The following is a 27,768-nucleotide window of genomic DNA, read 5'->3' as shown; positions in this document are numbered from 1 at the left end:
ACAATTCCGAAGACGGCAAGAGCTGACAAGTGTGAGAATTATCGCACAATCAGCTTAACAGCTCATGCATCGAAGCTGCTCACAAGAATAATATACAGAAGAATGGAAAAGAAAATTGAGAATGCGCTAGGTGACGATCAGTTTGGCTTTAGGAAAAGTAAAGGGACGGGAGAGGCAATTCTGACGTTACGGCTAATAATGGAAGCAAGGCTAAAGAAAAATCAAGACACTTTCATAGGATTTGTCGACCTGGAAAAAGCGTTCGACAATATAAAATGGTGCAAGCTGTTCGAGATTCTGAAAAAAGTAGGGGTAAGCTATAGGGAGAGACGGGTCATATACAATATGTACAACAACCAAGAGGGAATAATAAGAGTGGACGATCAAGAACGAAGTGCTCGTATTAAGAAGGGTGTAAGACAAGGCTGTAGCCTTTCGCCCCTACTCTTCAATCTGTAGATCGAGGAAGCAATGATGGAAATAAAAGAAAGGTTCAGGAGTGGAATTAAAATACAAGGTGAAAGGATATCAATGATACGATTCGCTAATGACATTGCTATCCTGAGTGAAAGTGAAGAGAAATTAAATGATCTGCTGAACGGAATGAACAGTCTAATGAGTACACAGTATGGTTTGAGAGTAAATAGGAGAAAGACGAAGGTAATGAGAAGCAGTAGAAATGAGAACAGCGAGAAACTTAACATCAGGATTGATGGTCACGATGTTAATGAAGTTAAGGAATTCTGCTACCTAGGCATTAAAATAACCAATGATGGACGGAGCAAAGAGGACATCAAAAGCAGATTCGCTATGGCAAAAAAGGCATTTCTGGCCAAGAGAAGTCTACTAATATCAAATACCGGCCTTAATTTGAGAAAGAAATTTCTGGGGATGTACGTCTGGAGTACAGCATTGTATGGTGGTGAAACATGGACTGTGGGAAAACCGGAACAGAAGAGAATCGAAGCATTTGAGATGTGGTGCTATAGACAAATGTTGAAAATTAGGTGGACTGATAAGGTAAGGAATGAGGAGGTTCTACACAGAATCGGAGAGGAAAGGAATTGTGGAAAATACTGATAAGGACAAGGGACAGCATGATTGGACATCTGCTAAGACATGAGGGAATGACTTCCATGGTACTAGAGGGAACTGTAGAGGGCAAAAACTGTAGAGGAAGACAGATATTGGAATACGTCAAGCAAATAATTGAGGACGTAGGTTGCAAGTGCTACTCTGAGATGAAGAGGTTAGCACAAGAAAGGAATTCATGGCGGGGCACATCAAACCAGTCAGTAGACTGATGACCAAAAAAAAAAAAAGTACAGCTTCCCTCAACGCAAATGGTATAGAAAACGGCATTCTTGCAAAGGGTTCATGCAGTTTCACATCTAATTTACACTCAAAGTTCTTAACTTTACCAGGTCTGTCTGAAAATACCTCTCTATTTATCCATAATACTTCCCTTAACTCTACTTTCTGTTGTTTACTTAATCCTTCTACCACGTCCATCTGTCCTCTCTGCTACCCCTATAATCCAAGTTCAACTCTAAATCTCTCATATTGACTCCTACTGTCATCACTCTCATTTTCAACTGACCAACTAAATCATTGCTACCCACTATCATTCCATCAAATTTCACACTAATCCTTCATTATAAAAAGTGACAAAACCGTCCCCACAATTTACTCCTGCTTTACACTCTGTCAACCAGTCTATGCCCAGGATAATTTCCACACTGAGTCCAGGAACAACAAAAAAATTATGTACTAACCTTATGCCCCCAAGTTCAAATTCTAAGATGATCTGTCGCTTGACCGCTTTGCTCAACTTGCCCGTAGCACCCATTATTTTTAACCCCAACAAAGGCACGTCCATTACCTCATTACCTTCCTTTATACAGTTATAGAATTCCTCTGATACAGCACTTATTTCACTACCTGTATCCAAAAGAGCCTTTTGTTTCCTACCATAGGTTTTCATTCTCACAAAAGGTTGTCCAGCTTTAATATCACCCATATCTTCACCTTCATGTAACAAATCTCTTTCAATATTATCATATTCCCATTTTCTACAGCCTATCTCTGAGCTTTCCTCTTCTCTTGACTCCCTTCTAATTGCACATAAACTCTCTTCCTCCTCGCTACAAGTTGCCACATCCTTATCCTTGCCAATAATAAACACATTAATTTTTTGCTCCTCATCAGCATCTACACCATGGTTCAAGGAATCGGTAGAAATCTCTCCCTCAATAACTTCAGAAACTGGCCCGTTCTCTTCCCCTTTACTCCTATGCAAATTACTCTGAAAAAGAAACGCATCCTCTGGTACCTCTTCTTCTCCCCCTTCACTGTCACTACTACCACTACTTGTCTCTTCCTCCTCACTTTCAATACTTTCCATTTGTATCACTTCATTCTCCCTCTCCCGGTCTCTTTGCTCCTTTTCACATTCTGTAACACCACCATACATATGAGAAAATACCTCCCTACATGAACCTCCCAATTCTATATTATTCCCACACTTAATTTTGGGCCCCACCTCCTCAATTACTAAGTTCTGACTTCCACACCCCCTATCACCATGATTAGTATTACTACTGCTGCACATCACAAAACATCTGACATCATTGTGGCAACTGGCAACATTGGTAGGCCCTGATACTTGACCTGCCCCAGCATGGGCCCTTACTATTGCGGTGTACTGTTTCCCGTATTAAAACTTCCTCTCCTATCATAACCTCTACCATTACCCCTAAAATTCCCTCGACCTCTTTCTCCCCTACCTCTCACTTCCGCTAACAGTACAGCAAACATACTTTTTACCCCTCCTGCTCCATCTACATGTTTATCAACCTCTGGTTCTGTCTTAATTACTGTATTCTTTTCCACCTTTTCCATTGCAATTTCATGTTCTTTATTTTCCCCTTGCTTGTCATCCCACACTTTAAAACTGGCTACACGTTCGTCCTCTTTAATAGTCATCTTGTCTATTTTCTGATCCTTGCACCAACAAACCACTCCCACTAATTATCAAAATTTTTGAAACTGAGATCCGAAGATTGCAATTCTTTAAGACAGCGTCAAAATACCCTGCCCTGTCACTCCACGGTCGCCATATGTGACGACGGCGATTCTACCCTGTCACTAAGTATCGCCAAAATACCCGAAAAGTACCGTGTTAACTAATGCAGTCCAAATCAAGTCGTATCTAAATAGACGTTTCTCCAAATTTTACTTCCCAACACAATATCTGACCGTGCATTTATCCCAGTTTAGCATAGAATAACCATATTAAATAAGACTTAGGGACACTGACAAAAAAATTTGTTTCTAACATCAATAAACAAAAGAATACCAAAGTTGAGTGATGAACCCACAATTTTTTACACGGCTCTCATTCAAAGTAATCACAACCCATGTGGTTTGACAGCTACCCACCTTTGAATTACCCACTATATAATGTTAGCACCAATAGCAAGCGAGATTCACTGTCATTGGTCGACGTTTAAGAAATTAATGGAGGGTACCCTTGTCCAAGTAGCAAAGCATTACAATACTTCTGGTAAATGCTACGGCACACGAATTTACACACATACCCTCCAAAAGTTATAAAAAAATACTCATGCAGTGGCAGCGGATTTAAAATGTAAAAGAAAATAAAAATGGAAATAATTAAAAGGGAAATATCTACTGCTAATGAAAGTCAACAATGTCTACATAGCACACACCACTTCGTGGGGAACACTTTTATTCTAAAGAAGACAAATGTTACGTGTATGTCAGCCAAAAGGAAATTAAAATTGTTTGCAATAATTTTGAGTCTTTGAGAGGAGAGCGCTGCTTTTAAATCTTATCTTGTGTGTTGTGACGATGGTCGCGATATCGACGACAGCTGGCTGGTCCTGGTGAAACGCTGAGATCTGTTCCCACGGTCGTGTGATTGCAGCTGATGATTTTTCCTCATAATTGGGCGGGCAGTGGTATTCATTAAGCTGCAAATCTGATTACAGTGGCGTTTTGCAGGCCACAGGTTGGTCGATGTAATTTTTGTTACAGATGTCTGTATGTGCACAGTATTAATGTTTCTGGCACATACAATTTAAGTTTACTTATGCCACACACAGTTTATAAAACTTGCCGACGGCGAATTCTATAGAAAGTCAGTTCGTATTATGACTGCCGCGATCGCGAAAAACCGTACTGGGCGGGGATGTACTCACACACAATAGACAGTTCGCATAAGTTCATAACGACTGTTACTCATTATAGGCGTCCGACAGTTCATCGAAACGCGAATAAATATATAAGTTCACAGTACTTGAGTGTACGAAAACACAGTCAAAATACAAGTGCAGTTCAATTCACAGACACAAAGCTACAATACCGCCCATTCTCGGTTGCATTGTCATAGTTACTTCGTCTCACGGCACAGTCTCAGTATTTACTTCGCCCAGTTTCTACACTCACTATTATCGTATCACGTACTGGTATAAAACAGTCATTCAAAACGTACATCGCTTGCCACTAAACTCAATGTTCATCAGTTCGTAAAAGTCACAACTCCCACAGTAAAACATGTATCCGCCTCCCTAGCTACCCAACAACACACAACCCCCCTTTGTTGGATCGACTATCGATATTGCTCTCTCTCTTTCTCAATACTCTCGCCCACAGTTTATACAACATCAAAGTAAATTACATATCTTCACACAACTATTTTCTACCAAACTTATTACAGTAAATGATAAACACAAAAAATTTAAAGCTTTCCACAATGAATAAACTCTAAACATATTTATCTACTTACAAAAAAGAAATAATTTCCAGTTACATATTACATCTAGAAAACAACTTTTATCTCAATATTACAGGACAAAAGAAAAAATGCGCTACAACATCAAAGATAGATGAACAGACGGGGAAAAAAACAAGATATATATATATATATATATATATATATATATATATATATATATATCACAATAACGCTGTCTTCACAGTATGTATTACTTGAACATCCTAATGCAGCTTTCTACATGCTGTTCCCGAAATAAGAAGAACTGTTCGTGAAGCTACTCCACATAAGAGAGTGGGACACATCTTCTGCTGCTCGTCGCACACTGGTCCTCGAGTTACCTTCCACTGAACGTAGCACATGCTCCTCCATGTCAGGTGTGCGGATTGTGTGGGCCTTCTTCTGTCAGTCTTCTGAGGTGCAAGGGTACCTGTGTCCCTCAGACGCTGGAAAAGTCTGCCAAACAGCTTATCAGAGGACAACCTGCACTGTGGGTACTTTTCAGCGTAGAGAGCATGGACTCGCAGGCTATGTTCATTTGCTTAACCATAGCAGAATATCAAATTCACCATTTCACTTTTTAAGTAGTACGCTTCCATTGCTAACAAGGAGGGGAAGAGAGAAAATGTATGTGCACCACACCATTTATACGTACAATCAGCGGAATAACAGTAAACACATAAGTGAATCCGTGTTTAGGAGAAGGTAAAACGCCACAATATGTACCAAGGATTGATAGTACTGTACAATAAGGTACACAAACACGACGAAAACTAATGTAGCCTACAACACGACTCAAACCACACAGCTGACTGCAGGCCACCTAATGGTAGGTACAACACTGTGAATAAGACATCATAGTACCCTGCTGACACATTTGACAGACCGCCAATGCAACGACTATGCTAGTATCCACAACTAAGAGTCACGCAATCCTTCCTACAAACACGGGTTTATCTCGGAAAGTATGCATTTCCAGACCCATGATCACTGGACTTATTTTTCTTGTTTCGATGAGTACTACCATCTCTCAAAGTATTTGACACTTTTTTTTAAACACTATCTTATCTACAAGAAGGGTAGCAGAAGCGATCTGCAAAAATGCTGTCCAGTATCCTTGACATACGTAAGTTTTTTTGTAGAATCTGAAAACATATTCTGAGCTCAAACATGACGCATTACTTCGAACAGAAGACCTTATCCGTGCCAACCAGCATGGATATCGAAAACATCGATCATATGGTGCCCAACTCGCACTTTTTTCACATGGCATACTGAAAGCCATGGATCAAGGCAGTCAGGTAGATGCAATATTTCTCGACTGCTGAAAAACATTTGGCTCAGTACCACATCTACACTTATTATAAAAAGTACGACTGTATATGGTATCAAACAAAATTCGGATTGTGATTGAGAATTTCTTGCTAGGGAGGACAGGGCATGTTATGTTGGATGGAGAGTCATCGCAGATGTAAGATATAATTTTGTGTGTGCTCCAGGGAAGTGCATTGAAACCCTTGCTGTTCCTACTGTATGTTAATGACCTTGTGGACAATATTAATAGTAACGCCAGACGTTTTGGAGATGATAAAGTCACCAATAATGAGGTACCATCTCAAAGAAGTGGCACAATTATTCAGTAAAATTTTCCAAAGATAGCAACTTGCTTTAAATATTCAGAAATGTAAAATTGTTCACTTCACAAAACTAGAAAAAACGTAATACCTATGACTATAGAATCAATGTGTCACAGATGGAATCGGTCAATTAATACAATACCTGAGTGTAAGGCTCGCTTCACACTGGGACACTTGTGACGGTCACCGGTGACCACCGGTGATTGTGGCGAACACTCCTGGGTCACTGGTGTCCCACACTGCAGCTGTTGCCAACTGATTAGTTGGTGAAATGGACTCGAGCGAGGAGGAACTGTTGTTAGTACTTGTAATGAGGAGGAGGAGGAGGAGGAGAATGAAGACAAAACGTTCATTACACACACATCCACTGCTACGTGATCGGCTGGAGAAAGGATTGTATTACACCCTTTATGACGATCTGAGACAATCCGGGAAGAAGTTTTTTCAGTATTTTCGAATGTCAAAAACTTCATTTGATGAACTACTAGAAAATGGGAAAGAAGCAATCACAGGAAAAGACACTATACTAAGGAAGGATTGTCCCTGCAACAAACAAAAACCACCATAGTATTGTAGTATCTAATATATAAAAATGAATGTTTGTTTGGTTTTGTTCGTATTTTATGCGCAGCCGTACCGTTGATCCGATTGCGATGAAACTTTGTCACTTGCGCGAAAGTTATAGGCATAGTACAATTATTAACATTTATTAAAATTATAGTTGCCGGGTGTTTCAGCTGGTTATCTATAATGTCTACGTGTGCGTGCGTGTGTATGCTTGTGTGTAACCTGCATAATTTTGTAGTTTTGCTCCATATGCTTTATCTTTTTTTTACAGGTACTTGGGGGCCGGATCATCCATGATGGGCTTACATTTTCAGTACAGAATTGGAGTATCAACTATCTCGTATATTATACGACACGTTTGCTCTGCCATATGGCGTAAAATGAAGTCAATATGTTTTCCCGACCTCTCGAAAGATCTATGGCTTGCCTCAGCTGAAGGATTCCATAAGAAGGCCAACTTTCCTCATTGTGTGGGTGCAGTGGACGGGAAGCACATCAGAATTGTAAAACCCACTTCCAGTGGTTCACTCTACTATAATTATAAGAACTATTTTTCCATTCTGTTGTTAGCTGTTTGTGATTCGACGTACAAATTCTTATTTATAGACGTTGGAGCATATGGGAAATCGTCCGACTCAACTGTGTTTCGTAATACAGTGTTAAATAATAAACTACAAGATGGTACGCTAGATTTACCTGCACCAAAACAACTGTCATTATCGTTTGAAAGACCTATGCCATTCATGTTAGTAGGAGATGAAGGTTTAGGATTGTCAAAATTCATTTTGCTCCCTTATGGTGGAAAGTATTTAGACATTAAAAAACGTGTGTTCAACTATAGACTGTGCAGAGCTAGAAGGTACATTGAGTGTACTTTTGAAATTCTTGCAGAGAAGTGGCGCATTTTCTATCGACCACTGGATGTTAAATTAGATTTGGCAGAGTCTATTGTGAAGACATGTTGCCTCCTCCATAACTTTGTGCGTAATCGTGATGGAATACAGTTTGAGGACACGTTAACCATTCACGGATTGCAGGACATGTCACCTTGCTTGGTCCGTGGAGGAAATATTGCGAACAGTATCAGAGAAGATTTCGCAAACTACTTCATCAGCCCTGAAGGCGAAGTGCCATGGCAGCTGCAAAAAATCTAAGTGCTAGAAATGTTATGTGAACATTAATGTCGTTAGGCCTAAATGTTCATTGGAATTGTATTTGAAATGTGCAGTGTTCAATTATTACCATGTTAACTGTAACAAACCATACTGTTGCGTTCACTGAACTGATTAAAACTTGCAATTAAAATTATAATTACAATGCACTTTTTTGTATTACAGTTGTGTGTACCTAATTGAACAGAACCCAAGCACGAGCACTGTTCTCATTTGGGTGTCAAAAACTTGTAAGTCAATAGTATTATGGTAAATAAATAAAATTCATTATTATAGTAACAACAGATGCGTAAATTATCGTTGTTTTGAATAATATTTTAACTCTATTTTTCGGACCATAAGGTGGAGCGCCTTATTAGACTACGAAAAGACGTACCCTTAATTTTGTTATGAAAATGTTGAAATAAAACTATTTTTTTTATTTTGCTTTCATTCGCCCTGTAGGGGTGAGTACATGGTTTCTGCGCTCATTCCTTTTGTCCATTCTTCTCGCATTGAGACTGCATAACAGAACACTTGCTATTGGTAATGCAAAAGAAAAGGGGTGAGGGATAGCATTCTCCTTGTAGGTTATTAACCTCCTAGCCTCGTACAGGGGTAGAAAATATATTTCGCTATTCTTGTGGTCCGAAAAATACGGTATTAAAATGAAAAAAGAATATAGAACTTACCAATTTTGTATCTTTCATCTATGCTTTTTCCATCGATATCAGGCACAAACTTCGTAATAATTTCTTGCCACGCTTTCAGTTTCATGACTTTGTTACTGTAGTCATCGCTTTTCATATCCCAAATAATGGGACGACTTTCAACTTCACTTATAAAATCTTCTGTGCTGATGAACTCTAAACTCATGGCTGCACTGTGTGGAGAACCACTGGGCTCAGCAGCGGCTGCCTGTCTGTTGTCAACTCTGCACTGCTGTGTCTGTGATCGGTGTCCCAGTGTGAACACTCCAATACAAGCTAATGCATGTCCGGCGGTGACGGCAGCGAACACAGTGTCAGTGTCCGTCACATGTGGCGAGGGTGAGTCACTGCTGGGTCACTGTGACTCGGTGACTCAGTGCAGTGTCCCGGCGTGAATGTTCCAATTCAAACAAATGTATCTCTATCAGTGACTGTCACCGGTGACCGTCACAAGTGTCCCAGAGTGAAACGAGCCTAAGACTTTGTAGGGATATGAAATGGAATCATCACCTAGGCTCAGGCATAGGTAAAGCAGATGGCAAACTTCAGTTGACAGGTGGAATACTAAGGAAATGCAGTCAGTCTACAAAGGACATTGTTTAAAAAGGAGTCATGCAACCCATCCTAGAATAATGCTCAAGTGTGTGCTACCCATGCCAAGCTAGACTAACAGGAGACATTGAATGCATACAGAGAACACCAGCATGAATGGTCGCAGGTTTGTTTGGCTCATGGGAGAGTGTCATGGATGCTGAAAGAACTGAAATGGCAGACTCTTGAAGGTAGATGTCAAATATCCCACGTGAGGCTACTTATAAAGTTTCAAGAATTGGCTTTAAATGATGACTCTGACAATATACTACAACTCCCCACATATTGCTCCCATAGGAATTGTGAGGAGAAGGTTAATTATTAGTTTGGTACATATGTTCTTAGCGTTTTTTGTTTTGCACGCTGGTATTCCGGTTGCTATGGGTTTATTTATCTAGCGCCATTCTTTTATCTGTAGTTGACTCTTGCTATTTGAGTTTACATATTGTCATTTTGAGATTGTGAGTGGAGCCGTGAAAGCTAGAAAATGGAGTGCCAAGAGGAAATATCGGAACATTTACGACATATTCTTCTGTTTGAGTTCAATTGAGGGGTGACAGCAGTGGAAGAAGCCGGAATAATTTGTGCCGTGTATGGGGATTATGCCATTGGATGCAGCACGGCAAGAAAATGGTTTTCTCCTTTTGTGGAAGATCTTTATGGTATTAGTGACTCTCCATGTTCAGGAAGTCCTTCGGGGTTTGATGAAGATAGTTTAAATGCATTAATGCACAATGATCCAAGTCAGAGTACTCCAGAACTGGCAAATTTGATGAAATGTGATCATCTGTATCTTCCTGGTGACGAGAATTGGTATCTTTATGCTAAGATAAGGAAAAGTGAGGAATGGTTGAGCCCAAACGAAGCAGCAACTCCCCATACAGAGACCTACCCGCATCCACAGAAGGTAATGTTTGACATCTGGTGGTACAGCGACGGTGTGGTGCACTATCAATTGCTTCCCGTAGGTGTAACCATCACTGCTGACATTTATTGTCAACGACTGAGATGTATTGCTGACGCAATCCAAGGACAACGATCAGGAGGACTGTGTAAAGTGACGCTATTTCACGATAACGTCTTACACCTTTTACGCTCTCTACCGAACAACCTTCGAGGAACTTCCTTTCCGGATGAAAATACGCACCGGACATGGTTCGACGAGTTGTCGTCTCAAAACCACATGATTTATACAGTTGCGGAATCGAAAAGTTACGCCAGAGCTGGCAGACTATTGTAAATAGTGAAGGAGAATATATTATTTATAACTAAAGTCTCTATTATGTATATCTGTTGTGTTTATTGAACTCATAGAAAAACGTTACTCACCAACCCAATATAACGCACACAGAGGTATTTGAACAGTCATTCTTCCCGCGCTCCATGCACGAATGGCACAGGAAAATGCTCTAATAACTGGTACAATGGTATATACCCTCTGCGAAGCACTTCACTGTGATTTACAGAGTATGGCTGTAGATGTAGAACGGTGAGGACAAGATTACAAGAACGCTCATGCATATGCACTTTATGAATGTGGTTCCATTTCTCGGTACGAAACAACCCTGTGGCAGACTATTAAAGAAAATGGCATCGTCTATGGGGCGTTAAGCTCTAATCCTTGTTAAGGAACTAATGCTTTACGGACGGCTATGCATGCTACTACACTAGTTCAACAAACAGCAGAAAAAGAATAATATTGACTATTTGTGATTTTACCTGCCTATACGAGGCGAATAGTGTGTTCATTTATTAAAACCATCACATCTTACATTGAGATAACTTATTGAGATGTTTGTACAGTTTCATAGCAGACTTTTGATTCAGTCATGTAGGCATACTTTGAGTCAAGTCACGCATAATTTTTAAAATATGAAACAAATATTGATGTGATTTGATTTCTATCCGTTTTCTTGTTTATACAGTTAGCAAGTAGCATTAAGTGGGCCGATGATATTCCGATTTTTGTAAAAATATCGTGCTTTTGGGCTAAAGTAAAACGTAAAATGGAAAAAGAAAAACGTAAAATGAAAGATCGTGCGCTGAATTGATTTTCTTTTCGTATGGCTAATCCAGTTCCCGGACTGAAGACCCCAACACTTTAGTAAATATCTGTCTGAAAAATCCAGTGTTGTTATTATTGTTGTAGCTCCGCCTCAAATAAGAAATAATGTTTAGGTCAATGGTATTAAGGTGAATCATGAAGTTTACTGCACACATAATATGGAATGTAAAAAATTGTGTTCTGCGTTAGCGTATAAATTGTTTACGTGTGATAAATCAAAATATTAGGTACCAGTGGTAACTTGTTTACAAATACACTCGGTGTGATCTTGTTCAAGTTCTTCATCTGTGCATGATGTTATTAGTGTTTAGATGAACTGCTTTGAGACGTCAGCAGTAGATATGCACACGTACTATAGTTTTGTGCGTACGCGGAAAAGTAACGCGTTTGACGCATAAACTGGCAGGCGTAAGTATTTTTTTCTGTTCACAGCTGATTTGCACGTATATGGCAAAGGCAATAAATAACGGGAAGACAAAGTTTGAGCGCCAGTACAATCTTTCCGGCCCATAGTTACCGAAGAAGGATGTGCTACACAGTGTATGTTGGAAATAACAGATGACAGCGTTTTTTGCTAGCAGTACCTGTCATTCGGTTTCACCTGCTTTTATTCTATACAACGTTTAATGCATCGGAACTGTTTTGGTACTTCGTGTTCCACTTCTGCAGTTGCGTGAGACATGACTTTCCGTCAATATTGTTGTTCGTCCAATCTTTCAAATTGACAATGTTTGTTGTATTTCAATGAAATATATGCCAACAACACCTTAGTGAACCGTGTGCAGATACTTCGACCACGCTTTTCTGTCCTCGAACGTGAGTTGTGATCTGTCAAAAAGTCCCATACGTGTTACATTGCACCCGGGAATGTTAACAGAACATGTTTTCGATCGACGACGAATGCTGAAGGAATGGAAGAAGAGGAAAGTTGTGAAGATATCTGTTGAAACCGGCAGTATTCTCAGTCACCGAAATGAGGTCTCCGAGAAAATTTCAATCCTTTTACAACCTGACATCCTGGATATCGTACACAAACCGCATGCAAGAATTGAATGTTGCACGATGCATACTTTGTAGCTTTCCTGCTTGAACGTTGTTACGACAGTTTCTTCAGAGCTCAAACTCTTGTTTGTGTCGTTAAAGGTTAGTTGTTGTATTTCTTGTATTAAGTATCGAAACCTTTATTCCCAATCAATGTGTTGATCCTCTTTGCATAATGTTGCTTGAAGATGTAGCAAATGGAACTGTACATATAGCATTAGCAAAAGGTTTGAATCAAGATTTGTTGCTGTTTTGGTGTATAATTCTGTGAAGTAATGTAGTATTTATGTACATTAGGTGCTTATACTTATGTTGTCAGTAGCAGGCTTCTTTTATTTCATGTAATTCATTTTGTAGTGCATACGATTATTAGTTGTTGGTATCAGAATTGCAAGTGACACCTCCAAAGAAATTTATGCGACTTTTTCACAAGTAAATTTGGTTGTGGTTTTTATATTATGTTTCAGATGATGTGACGACAAATTGCCATGCGCAAAAATCAATTCTTTGCATTTGTGTTTGTGTCCTTTTGTTTGTGGACTGTAGTGACATATTATCTGTTCCAACACCGACCTCTCGGAACGCGCTTCCCAGATGTAAGTATTGAATTGATTTAGTAATAACATTGTGTTCTTGCTATGAAAAATGTTTATGCTTTGATGTCTGTGCTTGTTATGTGTTCAGTGTTTGTATTTTTTGATAACTTCAGTGTTATAGCTTTGGTGGATGTCTCCATGCTTTACATTCTTGATACCGACCTCATATGGTGTGGGCATTTTATGAAACACACATGGCAACCTGTTATGACAGTGCCTGTGGCACCCCATACAGTTATTGTGAGAAGTGTTGTAGCACAGTCGTTAGCTTAGGCGTGGAAGGTGGGTTCACTTTCTAAATGATATAGGGATTGTAGGAATCTGCCTAAATAACCATCATGTAAATGAAAACGAAAGTGGATTGTAAATTTAAAATACTGAGGCTTACTCTCTCGTATTGGTATAATAGAGAGAACTGTGTATCATTATAAATTTGACATGATGTAAAACTCTCGTTCCTTGCCAAACTGAACTACCTTTTTTTTTAAAAAAAAAAAATAGTGATCGCAGAAGTTCTGAGATTCAATCACTTTCCTGCCCTCCATCCGTTAGTAGTGCAGTAGGCATAAGCATAGTTCATGTTATTAAAAGTGGGTTGTAGATGTTTTGAAATTGTAATATTGATAGTTAAGAAAAATCTTGTTACTATGTAGTGGTCATGTCCTTTGGTATGATAAAAGTAAAGTTGTGAGGTCATGCAGAAGTCGTTACTCCAGCACTATTTCAAAATAACAAAAATATGAAAATCATAATATTTACATATCAAAAGCTGTATAGTTAAGTGTCTTTATTGTGATGAGGGGGGGGGGGGGGCAAAAATTTTAACCTAATGAAACATCACAATCATGCCTTTTTCCATTAAAACAGTGGAAAGTCCATTCTTTTTCATTGTGCCTATTGCAACTTAATGCCTCCTCTGCTACATCACTATTATTCAAATCTACTTTTAAGTTGATAAGAATTGCCAGCATCCACATACCCATTTGTGGAGTGTGTTTATGTTGCAGTTCATGAGTTTGTACACAACAAGTTGATTACAGACATTATGGTGGTACTTGGTACCAGTATCTTTGATATGAAATTTTATTCCTTTCATCTGTAGGAGAGAGACTGTATTCAAAGGAAGCTTTCACAGAATTATTTACTGTTTTAAACTATCCAAACCATTATGTTTCAATTGGAGTGTACAGGTAATGTACAAGTGTTTGTCTGCTCACACGAATGGAGACACAGCTATGTATGTAGATTAAAGCAAAAGCCATTTCATTACAGGACCATGTGTGTAATTTTTGGTACTTGTCTTTACATTGTACCCTGAAACTGACTAGAATTTTTGTTTGTTTGTGATGCTGTAAAGTGACACAGAATTACCTTTTTTTTAAAATTTGGAACTATCTGTGCTCACAATCACTTTATAACAAGTAAATGCATCATGTCGGCTTAAAAACTGAAATGAGAAGTCTTTCTGATAACACAGGAGAAAATATTTTGTACCTAAAGGGTGATGCAGTGGAGCTGTGCAGATAACATGGAAAAAAAAAAAAAAAAAAAGGTATCTTTTGTAACAACTGATCTTGACACATTTCAGCCTGTTTTTCTGCTATGATAACCACTGAATCAAACTGGTTATGCACTTCACAATTTAACTGTAACTACCAAGGTGCTGGACATTATGGTAGTAAAATTGTTGCATAACAAGTGCAACAGACATTGTATAAAGTGCCTTCAAGTTTTACACCACTGTCACATTAAGTTTTGAGGAAGTTCATAATAGTCTGACATTTTTAGCAAAGACTCTTGTTATAGAGAATTTTGAGTATGTTTTTTTATTGTGAAATGCTGTTGGCATGCTTGTTTAATTTCAGTGTATAAAGTATAACATATTTTTCTTCATATAGTTTGTGGTTTATGTTATGTGATTAAAAATTATTTAAATATGTTGTTATGGTCCATGGTGGCTTAACAACTTCAGGCTGCTTTTCAGGTCAGAAAACTTGTGCATCCCCGTTGCCATTGGGGCAATGCCCAATAGTTGTGCATCAGCAGTAGCCACCAGTGGATTTCTTTACCACTGGATCCCAAGCCTGATGATTCATTTCTTTGTGTGTCAGAGGACAGGAGAGGCCTGTGGCTACAGACTTGAGTGGAAATTTTTAGGCCTTCATTTTGTGCACGCCTGTGCTGATAGGCCACGCTGCTTACTTTGAATTCGGTTGGGGTTAATGGGAGTGTCCGATTCCACCCGTCTGCTTTGACCCCTGATGTTATCAATGTGGCGGAAATGGCTTTTCTGAGCGTCTCCAATATGGCGCCTATGATGGCACTACATACACACAGCAACAAACACGAAAATACGTATAAATAAGACAATAACATCTCTCTCCCAAAATAAAATCAAAGTAACGGGACAACTGCGGGAAACTGGGATTTTTGGGAGGGGACAAGCTAAATATAACAGAAAAAAACCCACCAAGATCCCAAAACACACAAAATGATGAAAAAAATAATGAAAATCTACAGGAATCGGACACTTCCCTTGAACTATATAGGTCAACCGCAGCTGATTATGCCAAAACACCAACGCCTACAGCAAAAACTACGGAAATTGGAATCAGACATTTCGCTTGACCACAGCTGACAATACCAAACCATCAATACCTACATATAAAACTACGAAAATTGGAATCGGTCTTTTCCCATGACCTATATAGGTCAACCATAACTATTGATACGAAAAAATCAATACCTACAACTACAAAAAACAAAACCAAAACCATGCAAAAATTCAAAAGTCAAACACCCTTGCGTAAATTAAGACACATTCCATACACAATAAGTACACAAAACGTTACAGCTCAAGAAAAATAGACCAAAAGAAAACAATTATTTACCATCAACAAATTGCGGCGCTGCCGAGTAGATCAAACATCCCAAACACACACACACACACACACACACACACACACACACACACACACACACACACACCTGCAAACACAACCAACTTATAAACTGCATGCTGTAATGACATCACACCACAATACCCTTACGTCATGAGTCAAAGCAGACTTGTGGAATCGGACATTTCCATTGACCCCTTCCACTGACATTTGCACAGTGAAGAGAGAGTGTGTGTGTGTGTGTGTGTGTGTGTGTGTGTGTGTGTGTGTGTGTGTGTGTGTGTGTGTGTGTGTGTGTGAGAGAGAGAACTGTTCATGATTGTCAATAAATGCTGCACACTGTTGTGTCCAGCAAAAAATCTATGGGTCCTTCACATACCATCTGCAGAAAGTCAAGGCAATAGTTGTGAACGTGTGCCCACAACAGTACTATGAACTCCAGCCACAATTCAACTGGCAGTTCAACTTATATTGGTCTCTCCTGTGCAACCAGGTCAGTCCATGAGTGATAAGAATGGCATACCACTTTGCAGTGCCATTAAAGATCAGTTTCTCTGCGGTATCTTTGAGTATCCTGCTGTGGCAATTAAAGACTTACCTCTTCATACACACTTCCTGCTGGAAATCTTGTGATATTACATCTTCTTGTAGCTGATGTCTGAACCACTGTTATCTTCAGGTATATAAGAATGTAGATGTAACTGTTGTTCAGACAGCTCTTCACACATAAGAATGACATGTGTTCAGTGTTTGCAACTCTTTGTGAGTGCTGGGAGTGGTTTGTTTCGAGTGTGCATGGCCCCACATCTGTTATTGTTATCTGCTATTGGATAGAAATAGAGAATAATTGATACAGAATTCTGAAAGTCTTCTGTATGTACAGTAGATTTCTCAATACCACATGGTACTACTGACATACAGTAAAATGTAACAAATGCAGAAAATATGATTAACTGCATGTACATGGAAAAATTTTTGAAAACTTGATACCATCATGCAACTTTCTGCTCTTCTCTCAATTGCTTTGAGTGTCAGTTGACAGAATATTTGAAGGGAAATCTTTCTGAGTACAGTCATGCTGCATATCTGCATCAGTCTTGCTGTATGCATGCAACAGATCTTTTGGCACACGGTACATTGTCGACTATGATTTGAGCCCAGAATATGCAAATTAAAGTTTAGGCTTTGTCGGTCCATCTTTGGTAATTAGTAATGTGTTCCATACCTACTTATCAGGACACTGGAGTCACTCTGATGAAGCTTCAGTACTCCACAATGCCCAAACCATTAATTTATGAGCATGGGTTCTCTCTTGGAAGAATAACCCCTCAACCTAATATGCCTATCTAGTGTCACTTTTACACATCCTCTATGGAAACAATTCTTAATCAAAGGTTTCATCATATTGACTGTACCTACTTGTAATGTGCATTGTGAAGCTCGCTGCTTGCTAAAAGCTCATTAGTTTGTGTATTAATTACATCTGAATGTGGTGTTTCCAGCTAACTAATTTTTTTTTATGTTTTGTAGGTGCCCAGGCTGTCAAACACACATTCATAAGAAACCGATGCCCCATAATACAAATTTTCCACATGGAAGCTTCAAGTAGCCCAATCAAATGTGAATGATGATTGAAATGTATGACGTATTTGTAGAGGAAACAGTTGGTGCTGCGATTTTTTACCCATTATTGCTACACTTCTTGGCATAGTTTTATGCCAAGAAGTGCAGAAAGAGAATGGGTAAAAAATTGCTGGAACTGTGACAGTCGTGGAGATGATTAAACTAGAACAAAAGTTAGTGATACTAATGAAGGAAATCATAAAGGGAAATAATAAGCACGAAACAAGTATCCCATTAAAAGTTGACCAAAATTATGCAGAAAGTAGCTGAAGAAAAATACAGTTAGTAAGTTGATGGTATGTGATTTGTGGAATCACAGACTGAATAAACATTTAAAATGGAGGAAAGAAAGAAATTGCCTCCAAATAAATCAAATGCCGTACTAAAATGTGACATTTCAGTGTGCAAGTTCAGTGTTATAACTGGAAACAACTGTGTAATTATATTTTTGAGTAATATTCTGCAACAAATTCGATATGGAGTTGCATGAATGTTTGAACTGTTCACGGTGTATAGGCTAAGTAATTTACTGGGTAGACTGATGAAGCAACTGTTATAGTATTAGTGAAGAAGTAGAGGAATTGGCATGTCTACCTTCTGGTTTGTGTTAGTAGTGTAGTGCTACTTTTGGTCAAAGGGGTCTTGTATCAGATGTTTCAGTTGCCATATAATTTTTGTTCTGGTAATTACAGGGCGTGACAATTGTTTCAGTTCTTTTCGCTGACATTTGCACAGTGAAGAAGAGTGAATTTTATAGAACCAATGTGGCAGTCAGTCTTAGTGATGCATGAGAAAATTGTTCATCTCATATATTCAGTACCCCTCCAGATTCCAGCTATAAATTACTGTAAAACATTTGATGAGAGAGGTTGGTTAGGGGGGGGGGGGGGGTCCATTCTACAGAATAATAGCAACCCTAGAATTCTTTGGAAAATCCAGCCACAAACATGGAAAAAATAAACAGGATATCCATGTGCGTAACTCCCCGCAGCTGTGTGGCAAGCATAACAGATGTAAATAATGTACATTTTTGAAGCTAAAATGGCAAGTTATTAAGAGAAAGCAAGAGAAAAGTGTACAGAGATGGGACGCTCCTCAAAAACATATGATTTAAACACAGTTCGCTTAGTAGCAGAAGTGTAGCTCATGTTCATGTTCTACAGCTAGAGTCGAGCACAGTGCAGGTTTCAGCCTGCCTACCCCTGTCTTGCAGCCTGCTCATATGGTACATGTGCCAGCCCAGCTGTCTCGCTGCACTGTGAAGCTGAGGGCAAGCTGCTGGTCAAGCCCAGTGGGATGACATGCTTTGTCAATTAGTCACTTCCTCAGCCCACTGAAGTTACTCATTGGATCAACCTGTTGCCTCTACTGCAGTTCATTCTGCATGCCTCTACAATGCCCTGAATTTATCCTTGTGTATTATTATTTCAATTAACTGTACGGTTTTACGTGGGCAGCAGTTTCAGTGAATGTTTGAGCTTCACTCTAGTGTCAGTTTATCCAGTCTTTTCATATCCACCCAGTCACATTATCTACATAGATAGCTCTTTCTATGCTCAGAAGAGAGTATATAATACCAACAATAATCACAGAATATCTTTCCCTTGGATAGACTCTTTATGTCTACTTATTAATAATCCAAATAGTGCATATCAAGAATATCATACATTGATGGAGTTAAAGACGCCACATTTTTGTGTTGTGGAATTACTGATAGTCACAATGTAAGAAACCAGTGACACACAGTAGGAATCAAGTATGACACAATCTCATATTTTCTCCCCGTAAGTTTTGGGATGTTGCAGATAGACATAAGATGTTCTGCAGCACATGCAGTGAGCTAGAGTGATTAGTCTGTAACCAGCAAGCACAGCATAGTGTACTGTTGAGTTGGTGGGTTGGATACTATCCTGCCACCTATGGTGTGGTAAGCTGCACTTGGCTCACAACTGTAGCGTGTGAGTCTGTATGTGCCATTGCATGTTTTATGGGCAAGACAGCTTGAAACCTAAACTGTGCACAACTCTAGCATCAGCCTCTCACTCTTTGAAAGCACTGGAAAATTTGAAAGCTGAAGCAACTGTGCACCATAAACTGCATGTGACATACATTTTTGTGATCTTGTGTATATGATAAATTGTAATATAACCTTTATACTCATAATTGTGATTTGACTCAGGATCCATATGCTTAGTAAAATTAGGAGTGAGGCTGAGAATAGTGTGTCATGTCATTTGTGTATGATTAATTTTGAATATAAAGATGTTTGATACTTCTTAAATCTGAGCTGTTTTCTAACAACTATAAATTGATGCACACATACGTTCGTGCACACGTATGTAAATCAGTAAATACATGAAGAGATCATAGCCTTATGATTCTGTTGCAGAAGGCATCTGTTGTAGAGGACCCATTAGCAAGACTGGAAAAAAAGTTGAAGGAACATTTAAAAGCCAACAAAAACTTATTCAGAGAAATACAGGAATTTGTTTTTAAGGAAGGTAACAATATTTTTTTTATTTCAAATATTTGAAGGCTTCATATTGTTGTGATTTTAAATATTTAGCTATGGTTTGAAGAAATCACAAATATCCATTTGATTCTCAAGTTTTAAAGAAAAACGTATTTAAGTTGACATTTACATAATTATTGTTGTTCAAATAATATTGTTTTTAATAATTAGTATAAATAAAAATAATAATAATAATAATAATACTAATAATAAATATTTTTATAATCTTCAGATTTCATCTATTTTGCATTGCTTAAATATGAGAATGTTTGCAATACTAATCAACAATATTAATTACAAAGTTGTACTACAAAATAGGGGTCAAGAGATATGAAAAGCCAAGCTAATTAGAGAGATTGTTGTATAACTAACATGTAATCTTGAAACGTAACATATCCCATAGGCATGTGGAAATAAATTATACCACTGGAGCAAGATGGGAAACTGTCCCACAGAGGTAGAGATAAGGAGGACGAATTGGATACAGAACAGTGACAGATGTTCCTGTCTCATCACTTTCTTTCGTACAATACCATATTGCCATCAGTGATGGGACTTGCTTGTGTTGTAAATACTCCCCACCCACCTTCCTCCTCCTCCTCCTCCTCCTCCTCCTCCTCCTCCTCCTCTACTGCTGTCACTTTTTCCTATATTGCTGTCACACCTAACATTTTGTGCCCGACTGTTTCTCACCACATCTTGTATATCTTTACTGTTTTGTTAATATTCAGGACTTCTTGATCAGGGTAACTGGTCCAATCTGAGAATCTCATTTGTTTCCATTTACATTGCCTTATATCCATTTGCTTGCTGGCATTTTTGAGAGGCTTTCTTGAGTGTTGTTTGAAATGCTTCTTTTTTATATCCAAAAATATGAATGGGAATAGAAAAAAAGAGCTACAGGGTTTGAATGTATGCTTGGAAAAGTGTTCATAGAACTTATTTTAAATTCGTAATCTAGCTGCTAAACTTCCACACTAACAAAAGAAGAGTGGTAGCTTGGTTTCTTCTAATACCTGCTTATTCAGTGAAGCATTTTTAAAGGTACTTGGTATTTGGACATCTACCCTGTTGCCAAGGTTTTACAGGCTGCAGATGGCTGTTAACCAAACATCCAAACCATTATCTAGTTGGACATTGGTTTTCATAAATCAAGGGAAAATACCATGAATAATAACTTGTGAAGTTGTTGTATTGAACATTTTAAAAGTATCACTCTTGAACTCAAAATACAGCATAAATAAAATGTGAAAGCAGTTTCCAAAACAAAGAAAATATGTTTGAACTTAAAAAATGTTTGAAATTTACAGAATGGATATGTTTGTTTTATAAAAAAAACTAATAGTATCAGTAGGGGATTGGGGGGGGGGGGTTGTTTACCATTACCATTAGCAGCAAATACTAAGAAGCTGGCATCAATGGCAGTGGCATAAGAGAGCAGTTTTTATTGTACTGTCGTGGGCCCACTCTTGCCTGGGATTAAAATTTTATGAGGAATGGGTGTCACTCTTCCTGCAGGCCACTCTTAGTATGACAATGAGCTAATGAGGAGTGTGTGAGCAACAAAATACCACCAAAGAACTCCCCAAACTTAATAGAATTTGGGTCAGATTATTGAGTTGGCTACTTCGTGCACAGAATTGTTCATTGTTGAAGATATGAGTTCACGAGATGTGCCCTGTTGCTCAAGTGTCATTATTTTCTTGGATAAATTTATTGGTTATTGTACTGGCATAAATATCAACATAAGCATGACAGTTGTTATTTGCATACAACTGCCTTGTCACAGTTACACGTGGAAAGAAGTGGATGTTTTTGCATCTACTTGCTTCCCTTACACAGACAATATCTCACGTGAAGAAATATGTATCACAGATATTGGATGGGTGATAATAAAATATTGCTTCTAGTCAAACTGAAACACAAATATTGTCATTTCACAGTTAGAAGTTAGACTAATTTGTATAGTGAATGGTCCTCTCCATTGATGCACAGTTGAGTGGAATTGTTGACATACAACTGCAAATACTGCTTCCTGTGATGAGTGATGCACACGTGGCTGTCTTATAAGCATGTCTTCTAAGTAGAGTACTCGGTGATACAATCCATCAGACTTCTTGTAACAAGAGCAGATCACGATTAAAACCACATAACAGCAAATATTAGTCACTGGTTAATGTCGTAGACATTGGCTGAACTTTTCGGATGCCAACCCTATGTTTAGAAATTGATGCTGTAGTTTATCAACAGCACAAGGATAAGCATTTAATTGACTCTCCACACCTGTCTGAGTTTGTTGTGTCTCTAACATCTTGGTGGCCCTTAATCATAGTTGAAATCATAAATGTAGATTCTACCAAGTTATTTCTCTCTGGTAGACTCCCTCCCTATTGTAGCACTGACTGTCATTCTACTCTGTAATATACTACAGAGTTATTACAAATGATTGAAGTGATTTCACAGCTCCACAATAACGTTATTATTTGAGATATTTTCACAATGCTTTGCACACACATACAAAAACTCAGTTTTTTTAGGCATTCACAAATGTTCGATATGTGCCCCTTTAGTGATTTGGCAGACATCAAGCCGATAATCAAGTTCCTCCCACACTCGGCGCAGCATGTCCCCATCAACGAGTTCGAAAGCATCGTTGACGCGAGCTCGCAGTTCTGGCACGTTTCTTGGTAGAGGAGGTTTAAACACTGAATCTTTCACATAACCCCACACAAAGAAATCGTATGGGGTAAATCGGGAGAGCGTGGAGGCCATGACATGAATAGCTGATCATGATTTCCACCACGACCGATCCATCGGTTTTCCAATCTCCTGTTTAAGAAATGCCGAACATCATGATGGAAGTGCAGTGGAGCACCATCCTGTTGAAAGATGAAGTCGGCGCTGTCGGTCTCCAGTTGTGGCATGAGCCAATTTTCCAGCATGTCCAGATACACGTGTCCTGTAACGTTTTTTTCGCAGAAGAAAAAGGGGCCATAAACTTTAAATCGTGAGATTGCACAAAACACGTTAACTTTTGGTGAATTGCGAATTTGCTGCACGAATGCGTGAGGATTCTCTACCACCCAGATTCGCACATTGTATCTGTTCACTTCACCATTAAGAAAAAATGTTGCTTCATCACTGAAAACAAATTTCGCACTGAACGCATCCTCTTCCATGAGCTGTTGCAACCGCGCCGAAAATTCAAAGCGTTTGACTTTGCCATCGGGTGTCAGGGCTTGTAGCAATTGTAAACGGTAAGGCTTCTGCTTTAGCCTTTTCCATAAGATTTTCCAAACCGTCGGCTGTGGTATGTTTAGCTCCCTGCTGCTTGCTTTATTCGTCGACTTCCGCGGGCTATGCGTGAAACTTGCCCGCACGCGTTCAACCGTTTCTTCACTCACTGCAGGCCGACCCATTGATTTCCCCTTATAGAGGCATCCAGAAGCTTTAAACTGCGCATACCATCGCCGAATGGAGTTAGCAGTTGGTGGATCTTTGTTGAACTTTGTCCTGAAGTGTCGTTGCACTGTTATGACTGACTGATGTGAGTGCATTTCAAGCACGACATACGCTTTCTCGGCTCCTATCGCCATTTTGTCTCACTGCGCTCTCGAGCGCTCTGGCGGCAGAAACCTGAAGTGCGGCTTCAGCCGAACAAAACTTTATGAGTTTTTCTAGGTATCTGTAGTGTGTCGTGACCATATGTCAATGAATGGAGCTACAGTGATTTTATGAAATCGCTTCAATCATTTGTAATAGCCCTGTATTCAGTTATCTGTTATGTACCAGTGATAAAAGCAGATTGCAATATCACCAGTTGAGTTGTGATTGTTTGGCACAACATGATGCTAATAACAATATACTCAAAATTTGTAGCAATCGGTACATGCTTATACTGTTTTTGTGGTTTGTTTTCAATTTTTGAACTCTGTTTACATTTTTCTGTCTGTCTTGAAATGCACCTATAATTTTTACATTACCCTGAAAACTTTACACAGTATGTAAAACATGTAAAGGTCCAGACTTCCATCAATGGTGCTATTTATTTCTGTTTTTTGTAGCATACGGCTGCTTCCTGAAACAGCAATGATAATTGCATGCCATGTGCATTTTATTACATAACACAATGCCATTTTAAATATGGGCATAAACCCACATTGCATAGAATTACACATTTTTGTGAATCGTAGTGGCATAAGAGGGCAGTTTTTATTGTACTGTCATGGGCCCACTCTTGCCTGGAATTAAAATTTTATAATGAAGTAACACAATAAATCACTCGTCATATTTGTGCTTCTTTCATAAGTTACTCAAGAAGTGTCTCTTTATCTCAGCAATATATAAAAATGTCGTAATTTTTTAGCTGCAAACAACCACATTGGAGAAAACTCACTTGTTGGGAATGAAGCTCAGAATGAAGTCCTGGGAAGTCGACAGAAGAATAGCAAGGTTGGTTTCACATTGGCACAGGTGATTTTAGAACACGGATTCAGATTCTAGGTATCTTGTGTATGTTAATTTACTAGTTTTTCATCAGTAGTCTTCTTTTATATGAAGTTAATAGTTTTTGCTACATAGTCCATTTTTTTCTAAATTAGTTGCGAAACAAGCAATTGAATTTTTGTAGATCATGTTTCATTTTATTATAATGAATTCTTTCAGTTTTCTGAACAAAACTATACTAATTATGGAACAAACGTTAGTGATAAGCCACTAATGTGGTTTAAATTGCAATTCTGACTTGTGAATGGTTAAAAAAAATTGAAAAATATTTGATCTGTTGTAAAATCAATTTGAAGTCAAAATTGTGTATTCACTCTAACTTTGGATGAAAAAGAAGCTAGTAATATGATAGTTAAAAGCTTAAACTCTCCTTTTACTGACAAGACTGGTGTCTTTCTCCTAGATGACAGAGACAGAGATTCTCTCTCTTATATAATATCCAAAAATTATTTGCAACAATGACTGGCTCGTTATTCGAAGTTCAGGCATGTTATGTTTTCCAGTTTCTGTGAGCCCTTTATGTAATTGCATAAGAAGCAGAACATTTTCTTATATGATGTTGAATCATACATGTGACAAAGTTATAATGAAGTATGTCGTTATAAATAGCATGTTGTAATTAAAATGTATGTGATATTTTGTCATGTGGAACTGGTATGGAATCATTAAACATGCACACTGGAAAGACAAAGACACAGAGAGAATCATTTTATAATTTTATCGTACACCATTCATGAAGGAAACAAAGAGGTGACCAAATGATGCTGGTACCAGGTACCTTTAATTGTATGCTGGGAATTGGCTTGTGGTGTATAAACGTGTCAAATGCGTATGTTGGACAAGTTTTATTTCAACTTGATCCCTATCTAAAACTCTCTCTTTTTTTTTTTAAGTGAAATGACAGAACAAAGTTTTACATAAAAGGCCAATTGAGTGTCATGATGAATTTCTGTGTGGGCTATTGTAATATATTCAGGACATAATTTTTCTTTAATTATATGAGGAATTTTGTTATTGACAAGAAATTGAAAACTTTGGCAAGCATTTTGTATAGCTGTAGTTGGGAATGAAATGACTTACACTTTGTAACAAGGTGTGTGTAAAGTAGACTAGTGGTAAATAAATGGAAAGTATACCACATAATTTTAATCTTCTATCAGCTATCTGTAATGAGCATACAGCTGTTCATTCAAAATATGTGCCAAAAATAATGTCATCCCAAAATAACTGACCTGTTTCAGGGTTTTTCACAGTTGCATCATTATTTTTCATATTTTTAACATCAGTGTTATGGTTTCTATACAGAGAGCTTAGCTTAATGATAATTATACCTTTGGATATGCACAGAATGTTAAGCATTTGATGACTGATCTGTCTTCTCATTTCTGTCTGCATGATACTTGTAAAGTAGTTTGTACTTTTCTAATGAAGAATCTTATTTTACACGTCCTGTAGTGGAAATGGTACAGTGCACGTAATGCATGGTTTAATAATTCGTATAATAATTATCTGTTTGTGAGCTTCACAATTTAGAATTGTATGTCTGCCTGCATGGAAAAGCTTTAGTTACATATTTCTTTTATATTAAGATCTAACTTGACTAAATAAGGCTAACTCCATTGCTGTTCTAGGTTGAACAGTTGAAAGATATTGCGCAACAGAAACTACCAAATGGTGGCCCTGTCATTGCTATAGTTGTGTTTGCGTGCAATCGTATTACCGTCAGCAAGTGTATTGATCAGTTGGTGCGTTACCGTCCATCACGCCATCAGTTTCCTATCATTGTGAGCCAAGATTGTCGCCATAAAGCCACAGCTGATGTTATTGATTCATATAGCAATGAAGTTTTTCATATAGAGGTAAATTACTTTCTCATCTTTGTTGTGTGCTGATTATTATGTACAATATTTAATATCTCATTATGTTATTCAAATTGTAAAAAATCTTCTGAAACAAATGTATGTACCTTTTATTAGTATTTACCCTTTTATTTGGCATTCCATCTTTGTTGAAAAGTGTCAGTGTTGGTGTATTATTGTATTGTGTTGTTGACTAAACACACTGGCCAGTTAATTTAAAATTTTGTTCAACTTTATCTTAGCAACCTGATCAGTCAGAGATTGAAGTACCTCCAAAGGAGAAAAAGTTTCGAGGTTATTTCAACATAGCACGGCATTACGGCTGGGCTCTAAACGAAACATTTTTCAGATTTGGGTTCAACACAGTCATCATTGTGGAAGGTAATGTATTGCATTATTTCTCACCTTCTTTTTTTCTGTCTTTTCTTCTTTTGCAATGTTCAATGTAGTTTGTGTTCTTTACAGTCTGTGGACAAAAGAGTATATTGTGGGACTTGACTGCAGCTTCAACTGGATAAATAACTGAGGCATAACTAAAAACTGCATTTGTTATTTTTACTGAAAGCACATCGTCACAGCCACTGTAGTGTGAATGCAAAACATTTCCACCATATCTGATCTGTATATTAAGTTTATTTTGAGCTACATAATTCCTCTTTAACTTTTGCATGCGTATCACTATTAGCACTCGCAAGGACACAGATAGTGTGAACCCAGTGGTAAACAGAAATAAATGATTGTGTTTGATATTTATACCTCTCAGGTGTTTGTCAGAGAATGGTCTGCTGTGAGTCTGGAATAGTTTGATTATTTTTATCGTTTTGTCGGTCTGTGTGTCTTCACTAACAATGGATATCAGTATCAGATAAATCTGTCAAAGAAAAAAAAGTGTACAGGCTGTACGAGGTAGCAGTAAAGGTGATGCCCGGAGGAGCAAGTGTAGGTACCTCCTGGTTGTTTTTTTTTTTTTCCCTACTGGTATTCTCGCTTTACACCTTAGTCTCCAGAAGTAGGAAGCTGTCGGCCTGCGTGTGTCAAGCTGAACCTGGCAAACTGTTCCATTAGACACTGCTGTCTGTCACATGTATGCACAATGCATTACAAAGCAATCACTTGAAAATTATATGATACCCAAATTCAGAAGATAGCACATTGCAATAAATATTTTATAGCTGGAAGTAAACAATCATTTATTTAAACATTATTATGGCT

General features: G+C 38.2%; 2 protein-coding genes across 3 annotated transcripts in view; both read left to right on the top strand.

Moving 5' to 3' along the window:
* The first annotated feature begins 6,706 nt into the window (after positions 1 to 6,706).
* On the top strand, positions 6,707 to 8,163 carry LOC124556195. Its single transcript, XM_047130187.1, has 4 exons — positions 6,707 to 7,002; positions 7,173 to 7,175; positions 7,274 to 7,747; positions 8,040 to 8,163. Exons 1-4 carry the CDS (start codon positions 6,707 to 6,709, stop codon positions 8,161 to 8,163), a joined length of 897 nt encoding a protein of 298 aa, XP_046986143.1.
* Positions 8,164 to 11,830: 3,667 nt separating this feature from the next.
* LOC124554939 (alpha-1,3-mannosyl-glycoprotein 2-beta-N-acetylglucosaminyltransferase) overlaps positions 11,831 to 27,768 on the top strand; it is an 89,759-nt gene continuing 73,821 nt past the window's right edge. The window contains exons 1-6 of one of the 2 annotated variants that reach the window (XM_047128638.1): positions 11,831 to 11,927; positions 13,028 to 13,156; positions 20,069 to 20,180; positions 24,558 to 24,643; positions 26,329 to 26,556; positions 26,799 to 26,937. In XM_047128638.1, the coding sequence (XP_046984594.1) occupies positions 13,049 to 13,156; positions 20,069 to 20,180; positions 24,558 to 24,643; positions 26,329 to 26,556; positions 26,799 to 26,937 (673 nt within the window). In that variant the 5' untranslated portion in view covers positions 11,831 to 11,927; positions 13,028 to 13,048. The other variant, XM_047128637.1, reaches the window with a different exon arrangement.

This window comes from Schistocerca americana, chromosome X (assembly GCF_021461395.2).
Source record: "Schistocerca americana isolate TAMUIC-IGC-003095 chromosome X, iqSchAmer2.1, whole genome shotgun sequence".
NCBI classification, from domain to species: Eukaryota; Metazoa; Arthropoda; class Insecta; order Orthoptera; family Acrididae; genus Schistocerca; species Schistocerca americana.
This window is presented reverse-complemented; position numbering and strand designations above follow the sequence as displayed.

Coding starts and splice junctions, on each gene's coding strand:
- LOC124556195 (XM_047130187.1), top strand. CDS start 6,707: ATGGACTCGAGCGAGGAGGAACTGTTGTTAGTACTTGTAATGAGGAGG. Junction 7,748..8,039: donor GAAAGACCTATGCCATTCAT/GTTAGTAGGAGA, acceptor CACGGATTGCAG/GACATGTCACCTTGCTTGGT.